This window comes from Rhinoderma darwinii, chromosome 4 (assembly GCF_050947455.1).
Source record: "Rhinoderma darwinii isolate aRhiDar2 chromosome 4, aRhiDar2.hap1, whole genome shotgun sequence".
NCBI lineage: Eukaryota > Metazoa > Chordata > Amphibia > Anura > Rhinodermatidae > Rhinoderma > Rhinoderma darwinii.
In genome coordinates this window covers 64,305,771-64,316,783 of record NC_134690.1, presented here as the reverse complement: position 1 = coordinate 64,316,783, position 11,013 = coordinate 64,305,771, and the positions used below count along the sequence as shown (strand labels likewise).

The following is an 11,013-nucleotide window of genomic DNA, read 5'->3' as shown; positions in this document are numbered from 1 at the left end:
GCTGTTTTCCCTTGAAAACAGCTCCGTATTTTCAGACGTTTTTGGTCACTACGTGTGCACATACCCTTAGCCCTGCCGAAGCATTTAACAAGTTTAACAAGCTCAGACGCGATGCCGCTCGTTACTCTGAAGTGTCAGCTGTAACAAACAGCCGACACCCGCATCGTATGGAGCGGGTTCACTCCTTGAGCCCATTCCATACTTCCCCTACCAGACTTTGGTGTATGGATACGTCAAATGTCGGGAAGGGGTTAACTCGAACGGTGAACGGCATAAAAATAAAAGTACAACATCAGAATAGAATAGATTTTTGGTCATCTTAGCGCTTAAAAAAATGAAATAAAAAAAGTGATCAAAAAAATCGTATATGTACCAAAAAATGGTGCCAATAAAACTACAGCTCGTCTTGCAAAAAATATGCCCTCACATCGCTCAATCGATGAAAGAAATATAAAAAAAATAGTTATGGCTCTCAGAATGTGGTGAAACAGAACAAATAATTTTTTAACAAATAATTTTTTTCCTATTTTCTGTTGTCTAAAACCTGGGTGCATCTTATGGTCAGGTGCATCTTAAAGTCCAAAAAATATTGGGGATCGTGGGTTGCTGGCCGCCAAGTTAGTCTTAGAAGTGGAGGCACCTGCTAGAGGGGGCTGCTCACCCTATAATTATCTGCACTGACCACAAGAATCTCACGTATTTACAGTCTGCACAATGACTTAGCCCTTGTCAAGCCAGATGGTCTCTATTCTTTGCCAGGTTCCACTTTCTACTTCATTTCCGTCCTGCAGATAAAAGTATAAAGGCCGATGACCTGTCTCGGTAGTTTGAGACAGATGACTCAGAAGACTATCCCCAACATGTCATTGATTCTTCTAGGATAATTTATGTTAGCCCTCTGAAAGTGAAAGACATTCCTCCTGGAAAAAAAAAATTTGTCCTGCTGACAGAAATTTTTTTCTCATCTGGGGGTCATAATTCCAAGTTGGCTGGGCACTCTGGTGTCCGTAAGACTTGGGGCTTTATTTCTCGTCACTACTGGTGGCCCACGCTGCCTAAAGATGTATGTACCACTCTCTGGATCGTGGTGGACCGCTTCTCTAAAATGGAACATTTTATCCCTCTGCCTGGCCTCCCCTCAGCTTCTCGTCTAGCAAATTTGTTTGTTCAGCATATCTTCGTCTGCATGGACTACCCCTCCATATCATGTCTGATCGAGGTGTACAATTTACATCTAAATTCTGGAGAGCCCTGTGTAAACTTTTGGAAGTGAAATTGGACTTTTCCTCTGCTTATCACTCACAATCTATTGGTCAAGTTGAGAGAACTGACCAAGTTATAGAAAATTATCTTCATCATTTTGTATCAGTTCAACATGACAATTGGGTACATCTTCTGCCATAGGCCAAATTCTCTTATAATAATCACACGAGCGAGTCTACTGCTTCTTCTCTATTCTTCATTGTGCACAGCCAACATCCAAGTGTTTCCCTTCCTGTGCCAGCTACGTCTCCATGTGTCCCTCCTAAAACCTGTGGTCCTGAACCGATACAGTAAATATCCTGGCTCTGCAATTGCTCCCAGTAGTTCTTCTGGTGTCTTCGAGGTAAAGGAGATCCTGGACTACAAGAAGGTAGGAGGGAAGACCTTCTACCTGGTGGATTGGAAAGGTTTTGGTCCTGAAGAGAGGTCTTGGGAGCCATAAGAGAATGTGGATTCTCCAGTGCTCATAAAAAACTTTTCTTCTATGCTCTGGACCCAAGAAGAGGAGTTGTAAGGGGGGGGGGGTACTATAGCGTCCGTGGCTGCGGACCACCAGCATCCCCCTCTTACCAGCGGCCATTGTCGCAGAACTGTGTCACTTCACCGGTGTCCACCTCCCAAGGGATGCCGACACGTTGTGCTTTCTCCTGTCTCTCCCCGAGTGTTTCATTTGGATGCGCGCTCATGCCAAACCTTGAAGGGCCAGTGCGCGCACCAGCAAAGTTTTCCCCAACTTATCCATAAACACCCTGGCGCTTAAAAAGACTCCTGCCCCTTTCCTCATTGCCTGAGAAATGTTGTGTCTTTCCTATGTTTGTCTTCCAAATCGTTCATTAGCTGTAACCTCTACCCTGTATCCCGTATCCTGAATCCTGTTTCCCGTGTCCCGTATCTGTGTCTAGTTCTAGTGCCTAAGTCTAGTGTCTGAGACGACTTTACAATCTGTTTCTGGAGCCCGTGCCAAACCGAGTGTCCGAGATGACTTCACCATCTGTGTCCGGTGCCCGTGCCAAACCGAGTGTTTGAGACAATTGCACTACTCCAGTTCAGTGTCCTAGCCAAGTCCAGTGTCTGAGACAACTGCACTACTCCAGTATGGTGTCCTAGCCAAGTCCAGTGTCTGAGACGACTGCACTACTCCAGTCCACTGTCCTAGCTAAGTCCAGTATCCGAGATGACTGCACTACTCCAGTCCATTGTCCTAGCCAAGTCCAGTGTCTTTGATGACTGCACTATTACTGTCCAGAGTCCCAGCCAAACTCCATTATCCTGCACAGGCATGCTTCCCCCTGACTGTCTGGCATATACCCACTTCTGACATTCCAGGTACTTTATCATTACGGACTCTCACAGACTCTGTTGATCAGCAGGTTCTCCGTTACGGCGGAGTGGCCCAGTGGGTCCACATACCTACCAGTTGTTACAATGGATAATACCATTCTGATCATCCCTGTTGTTCTTTGGTATATATAACATGCATTATATTTGATTCATACTAAATTGACTCCAATCCTTTATGTTCCACAATATCTTCGAGTTCCTTGAATTTTGAGTTGTTCACTTTCTTGTCTGTGGTGGTTGTGAGGTGGGTGGAAAGATTTGTAGTTGAGCCTATGCATCTTTTAGGAATTTTTTCTTATTAACAACTGTAAATCTGCCTAAACAAGGCCATCATGGTGCAGGTCTGTGGCTCTCTCTCTCTGCTTCAAGACTATGGGAGTTAAGGAGACAAGTTTTCCTATAAACTTGAATGGAGAGAGCTGTGCACATGCCCGGCCACCTCTCCATTCATATTTAACCAAAAAGAAACATCTTGATATCATACAAATTCGATTTCTCAAATATAATTTATTTTATTAAATTTTACTTATTACACATTAGTACAAAAATAACCCTCCTCCCAAGTATATACTATAGATATATAAAATATAAATTAAAATCAGCCAGGTGTCATATAATATTAAATCGAAGACCATAAATATTGATAACAATTCCTCACAGTATACACTTAGATGCAAGTGTAACTAAATGACAATTATGCTCATATTGTACCAGCATGCAGGGCACAAGAAATGGTATAGCAGGATGTTAAATATCGCTACATTAGAAAGGTCCCGATGATTGCATAACTATATTATATTCCTACGTTAGTATGGTACAAAAAAGGGGTATCAAAAGAAATCCCTATGAGTACATGCATGTATAATTCAACATACCTGTAGAGGACATGATGGTTATTTAGACACCTGGACACAGAGCACCTCGACGCGCATTTCGCAACCTTCGTCGAATAAATACAATTTTATCAAATAAATTCTATTTGAGAAATCGAATTTGTATGATATCAAGATGTTTCTTTTTGGTTAAATATATATGGATAATGTGATATCTTGAGAATAATAAATTTGCTAAGAGAATATATATATAGGTTATAATACCACATCTCCATTTAATCTGGATGCAGTGGCCGGCAGCCACCTCACCTGCCACAACTGTCCCAAAAGGTGGGATATCTAGCTATAAAACATTTAAGTCATATCAACATAGATGTCTATGGTGAGAAAAACATCTAAGGGCACTGATCATTTCTTGATGGGATACCCTATGAATAAACCATCAATGTAAAATCCCTGAATAATCCTTTTAAATGCTGTCACACAATATATAGTGCCACTGCGCTATTCAAACTCTTAGCTAACTCTGCAGCCAGTATGATAGTGATTGCATGTCATATATATATATATGTATATATATATATATATTACAGTATGTCCCCGATCAGCAATTTAAAATTATTCCAAGATCTGACAGCTAGTGCTAAGTAGATACTGTGCAATAAGAAAACACCTGGACGCTTATGAGATGTCTTAAACAGAATATTGAATACATGGGTAGGAAGGTGAGAATCATACAATCTAGAAGGTACAGTGATAAAAATGTATTTATTCAAATCTGAACACAGGTAAATAGAATAAATAGTATTTGAAAAAACGTAATGTGACAATTTGGAGACAGTTTTGACATTCATCACAACAAGTTAAATAGGTAAGTAATAACTGTGAAGTCTATTTAAGGACTCTTTAATGCACACAGAACATTGGCTGCTTTAATATTCGGAGTCTGAAATAATATTAAGGAGAGAAGAAGGAGCTTTAAATAACCCTGAATCTATCGATGTGCGAAGAAGAAAGCTTTTAAGAAGTGATAAAAGCCTTGCCATGAAACATTCTTGTGGTTTATCTTTGATAAATAATTTCACTGAATCTTCACAAATCAAATTGTGATATATCCACACCACATTAGTCCAGATATATATTGTGCACTTCAAGCACTTACATTTCATCTAATGCATTTTTTATTGGATTTAGCTAGACGTACAAAAAACTCTCACGGTAAAATCTCTCAAACTAAAAAAATATCCATTGATTACAATTTGCAAACCTTCGTCTTTGTCACAATTTTAAAAATTATTGCATGCATTAGTATCAGAAGCGATAGCACTGATAGAAGAATCAAAACATTTCTATATTTAAAAGTCTTATGAAGACATCTGTTCCCAAAAGCTATCTGCCCCAATAATCAGCTTCTGCATGCAATACATTTCCTGTGCAGCGGCCACTACAGGGGAAAGGTAGTATAACATACCGAACATTTAAATCAATGTAATACATGTATTTTCAAGTCTGCCAGAACCAAAGCCTCCTTTTACTTAGCATTTCCCTGCTCTGGCTCTAAGAGAGAAGTCCAGAGAGGGGGACCACCCGTCTATGATGTCTATATGCCCTATAATAGGGCATATGGGTAGGGCTTGTCTTTGTAACTCACAGGACTTTAAAAATTTGCTGCTAAGGCTATGTTCACATCTGCGTCAGGGCTCCATTCCGAGGGAACGGAGCCCTGACGCAGATGTGAACGAAGCCTAACACCTTGATGCCAGATACCACAGGACACCTTCAGGTATGGCTGAATGGTTTATCTTATAAATATTATAATGATAATAATAATAATTGTATTATTATTATTAACATTGTTATCACAAGTAGTAGTAGTATTAACCCCTTAGTGACCAGCCTATTTTAGGCCTTAATGAGCAAGCAATTTTTTATGTTTTTCCATTGTCGCATTCAAAGAGCTATAACTTTTTCAATTTTGTATCGACGTAGCTGTATAAGGACTTCTTTTTTTGCGGGACAAGTTGCATTTTTTAATAGCACCATTTTATAGTATATATAATTTATTGCTTAACTTTTATTAACTATTTTGGGGGGGGAACAGAAAAAAAATATCATGTGGTATAAAAAAAACGTAATAACTTTATTCAGGGGGTCGTTATGATTGTGATGATAACATATTTATACAGTTTTTTTTACGTTTTACTACTTTTACACATTAAAACACTTTTTTCTAAAAAAAAATTCCCAGTTAAACAGTTAGTATTTAAGTGATTAAACATTGTTTTAATTTTTTGAATTTTTTCACAAGTCAGGAAATATTATAAATTAGATTCTAATTTATAACATTTCCATGTGCTGGTCACTAGAGGGAGCAATTCCCAAAATTGCAGCATTGCAATGTGGTAAAGCAACCTCATTGCTTTATGCTGCAAATTTGATGTAGACACACATGCTCTAGTGAGCTCACAGAATCCCCCCTCCCTTATCCTGGCTAGTGCCAGGAGAAGGAGGTGGTTGAATCTTAGAATCCTCCTACACTGTGCATTCGCTCAGAAAATGGCGACAGTGTAGGAGGATTAGATACAGTGGTAATCAGACAGTATAACACGAACATAATACACACATCACATACACAAACATAACTTACCTGCTCCTGCCGCCGCTGCTGCCTCCGATCCTACTCCTCGCGTCTTCGCTGCCTGGAACATATGTCCGGAAGACGCGACCGGAAGTAGTCATCTTACAGTCCGGCTGCGGCTTCCGGTCAACATGAAAATGGCGCCGGATGTCGCTCTGCCAAAGACCTTCCTTTTGCACTGTGTGGGAGCAGCGCATGCGCCGTTCCCACACAGACGGCGTACACTATAGTGAATGGAACGGCTCCCATTCGCATTCACTATGGGGCTGTATGTGCCGTATTCCATCTCTGTATGTGTCGTTAATCGACACATACAGAGAAGAAAAAAAAAATGGAAGCCCCCATAGTGAAGTAAAAGTAAGAAAAAAGACAAATAAATAAAATTTATTTTAATAACATACTAAAAGCTAATATATATATATATATATATATATATATATATATAAAAATAATTCGCAACACCTTCCCTTTAAGAGCCATAACTTTTTTATTCTTCCTCCAATGCAGCTGTATGAGGGCTTTTTCTTTGCGAGACGACTTGTAGTTTTTATTGGTTCCATTTTGGAGTACATGCAACTTTTTGATCACTTTTATCACATTTTTTTGAAGGCAGGATAAACATAAAAAAGCAATTCTGGCATTGTTTTTTATTTTATGTTTTACGGCGTTCACCGTGCGGGTTAAATAATGTAATTGTTTTATAGTTCGGGTAGTTACGGACGTGGCAATACCAAATATGTTTGACTTTTTAACTTTTTTTTTCATAATAAAGCATTTTGTAATGGGAAAAAGTGGGTTTTTAAGCTTTTTTACTTGGGATTTTTTTTTTATTTATTATTAACTCTATTAAACTTATATATAGATTTTTTTTAACCAGCTCTACATTTGGGGGATTTCTTGAGTTATAGATAATACCACAGGTGCTTCATAGAGCATGTGGTTGGTACACTGTTAGCTTCTGTATTTTTATTGCAGTTATAATAATCAGAAGTCAAGTATTTATATCACACAAAGGTATCTTTTCTACAGTGGTACTGCATTATTAGCAAACAAGGGGCTGCAAAATTGTCCCAAGGGTTATGGAAAGGATGTGTAAGGTAACAAACCACCAGGACTTTCTGTCCTTGGTTGGCAAAACCTGGCACCATAATAGGGGACACTGTTTTCTTCTTTATGGTCGGAAATCACATGCTTCAGCCACAACACAGAGAGGTAAAAAGGAGTTTAGGGGGCCCCGTTCTAGAGATAAGTGCGGGTCCCAGAGGTGGGACCTGCATCCAGGGCCGGCCTTTGGGGTGTGCGACCTGTGCCTTCGCACAGTGCGCATCACTCCAGCAGGTAGAAGAGGACGCTGCACTGGCTCCCTTCCCCTACTTTTGTTTGAGAAGTGTCCGGGCCCGGCGACTCTGCAGCTGCCTTTTTGCCCTGGCGCTTCATCTCCCAGTGGTGTCACTACCGCTGTAACAGCCATAGAGGCTGCTAGCTGCAAAACCGAGCATGGGTGCGCACGTGTCGCAAGCCGGAACAGGCCCCCCCATGCCCGGTGGGGCCGCCAGCAGCCGCTGTCGCTGCTACAGCGGTAGCGACGCCACATTCAATAGTATCTGCATCCTTAGGAAGCAGATACTATTGAACACTATGGCAGATCAGGGAGGTATGCCCCTGCACTGCCTCCTACTAGGCTACAGGCAGTTCGGCCTGCAGCCTGTCAGGCGCAGGGACAGGAACCCTGCACAGGCCGGCGTGATTACGTCACTGGATCACGCCAGCCTATGCAAGGATCCCATCGCCGGCGTTATGGAGCAGCTCCATTCATCAAGGGAACGGGGCCTAGGCGAGTACAATTTATTGTTTGGGGCACTGTATACAAGGTCGAGGTCGGGGGCTGTATGGCACTGTCTACAGGTGGGAGGTGGGCGGCGCTGTCTACAAGGGGGAGGTGGGGGGCTGTATGGCACTGTGTGCAAGGGGGAGGTTGGGGGCTGTATGGCACTGTGTACAAGGGGGATGTGGGAGCACTGTGTACAAGGGGGAGGTGGGGGCTGTATGGCACTGACTACAAGGGAGAGGTGGGGGCTGAATGACACTGTCTACAAGGGGGAGGTGGGGGATTGTGGCACTGTCTACAAGGAGGAGGTAGGGGATTATGGCACTATCTACAAGGAGGCTGTATGTCACAATCTACAGGGGGCTGTATGACACAATCTACTGGGGGACACTATCTACAATGGGGGTCTGTGTGTGGCACACAGGGGAGGGGGGCATTAAACTGTGTGGGGGCCACTAAATGCACATTATACTGTGTAGGGGCACTACAGGGGGCAATATACTGTGTGTGGAACTTAGGGGGCATAATACTGTGTGGGCACAATTAGAGGACAAAATACTGCATCCTTGAAAGGCTTATAATATATTATATTATTGAATGTTATTATTATACTGTATGGACATTATACTGTATGGGGCACTAAAGGGGCATTATACTGTGGGGGTGCACTAAAGGGGCATTATACTGTGTGTGGGGCAATATACTGTGTAGGGGCACTATAAAGGATATTATAATGTGGGGGGGCATTATACTTTTTTATGGGGCATTTTTTTTATGATGGGGTGGGGCACCGAAAGATAATTTTGCACGGGGCGCCATCTATCCTAAGGTCGTCCCTGCCTGCATCTATCTGACATTTCTGACATATCCTGTGGATATGTCAAATGTTCCTAATGAGAAAACCCCTTTAATATATAAATTGTATATTTCCTCTCTTTTTAGCTGTATATAACATATTTGTTGACATGACCACATTTGTCTCTCTCTCTCTACAGATCCTACACATGGGATGGGTGAGTGAAAAAGTACAAGGATCAGATGGATCACACATTTATAAATTCAAGTTCCTGGTACTAAAGGGTTCAACTTTCTATATCTTCAAGACTCCACCAGTAAGATATTCCATTGTATTATAGATTGTCATTTCATCAATATATTATTCCAATACACTGTAATAGTCTATGCAAATATTGAAATAAATATTAATTCAACTTTTTAGCTATGAAAGAATCATGGCTGCCACAGCCAACACTTCTGATATTGTCATATTCTAAATGATACCAAATAGATGAATGCAATATATGGACATTGTGCAGTGTAGAAAATCAAGAATGCTCATTTATATATTGTCCTAACCTGAAACTGAGGGTACAATTTGTTTTCACTTTAATATTGCTACCTGCAAATACACTTATTTAATAATGAAGAAAATAACTTATGTAAGTTTAAAGGGTAACCAAACTACCAAAAAACTTCTGAAATGTCATAGTGACATGTCAGAAGTTTTGATCGGTGGCGGTCTGAGCATTATGCAAATGCTCCTTTTCACCGCAGTGGGTAATAATTTGAACAGTTGTTGGTAGTCATGTACAACTGAGAGCTATGGAGAGCTATGTTAAGCAAGATAACAACCTACCATCCCATTATCAGCTTAATGTTCCCTAACAGGGCATAGAGGAAGTCATTTTCTTACACAGACAGCTATTTTTCTACCTACAGGTAGTTTCAAGTATAGAACATTACAGTTACTGTAGGCCCAATGCACATGGTCTTTTTTGGGGATTCATGTCACATAGTCCCCTACTGTACCTTCCTTTGCCTCTGATTTTGCATGCAGGAACATGTAGTTTTTTTTGTGTGGCTGCATTGCTTTTGGGGTACCTGATGGAGCCCCCATAAGGCAGCACACGTACCCACGAGTCCATATTACCTACAGTCCATGAACCACTTTATGGTTATGTGGTATAATGCAATTACAATGTTTACACCTGACAAGCCCATTCATCAATTATTGTAAATCTACTAAATTCCATTGACTTCAAAGTCTTTTACAGTACATTGCCATTTTTAGAAAACATAGTCTACTAGATGTTACACTATTAACGTCCAAAAGATTGAAGCTATTTTTAAATACATTGCTTCAGGCTTTTAAAATAATCTAACATGTCTATCTGCAAAATTACATAGCTGTCATTCCGCAAATTTAAATTTTTCCAATGCAAATTATAGTAGCATACAAAATACCCTTTCACTATAGTATTCATATTCTGGAAATTCACAAACTCATTTCAGCTTACAATAAGAAAATAATGTCTTTATTATCAGTGAAAGACAGAGAACATTTAACAGTCAAAGGAAAATTCCACTTGTCAAGAAGAATTTTGATTATTAAAACCAACATATCATGTTGAGTCATATAATGATTTACTTTACTGATTTTGAATTGATTTTAAGTTACATGATGTTTTCTTCTCCATTTATAATAAGATTATTTCAGAATTCTGATGATTTCCTGCTCCAAGATTGCAGTGCATTTTTGGATGACAGATAAAACATTTAAACCTCAGCTATTAGGTCACATGTCTGACAGCAAAATTCCTGGGACAAACAGAAAATTTTTGAAAGCTTCTGTGGATATAGAGAAAGCAACATGAAAATGAAGCAAAGTTTTTGCATGTACAATATATTTTAATGGTTCAAATGTCGTTAAAACAGAATTATGGTTTGAAGAAAATATATGAATAGTCACATATACATAATATAAAAGTGAAATAATGCTTAAACAGATTTTCCAATATGCCAAGAAAATTGACACAATGGAGGAAATGGCATAAAATAAGAAGAGAGCCTATACTTGATAAACTCACTGCCACTTCAGTCCCAGACACTCTTTTTTTTACCTTGATGTATCGATGACTTGCCCGTAGACCGCTTCAGCCAATCACTGCCTTTATATCCCAGAATAATACCGGGTTATGAACAGACCTGAGCACATATGGTTAATCTTAAACCAAGGCTTAGGTCAAACTGTACGTGGAGGATAAGAGTTCCACAAGCATATAGAAATGAAGATTGATGTCAGAGTTGAGAGTCAAGGCGAGCACCAGTAT

At 40.1% G+C, this 11,013-nt stretch overlaps 1 protein-coding gene across 1 annotated transcript in view; it reads left to right on the top strand.

The window, feature by feature from the left end:
- Positions 1-11,013, top strand: part of SNTG2 (syntrophin gamma 2) — a 443,415-nt gene that overhangs the window by 330,625 nt on the left and 101,777 nt on the right. Inside the window, exon 13 of the mRNA XM_075861154.1 lies at positions 8,899-9,015. Coding sequence (XP_075717269.1) covers positions 8,899-9,015 — 117 coding nt within the window. The remainder of the gene's footprint in view (positions 1-8,898; positions 9,016-11,013) is intronic.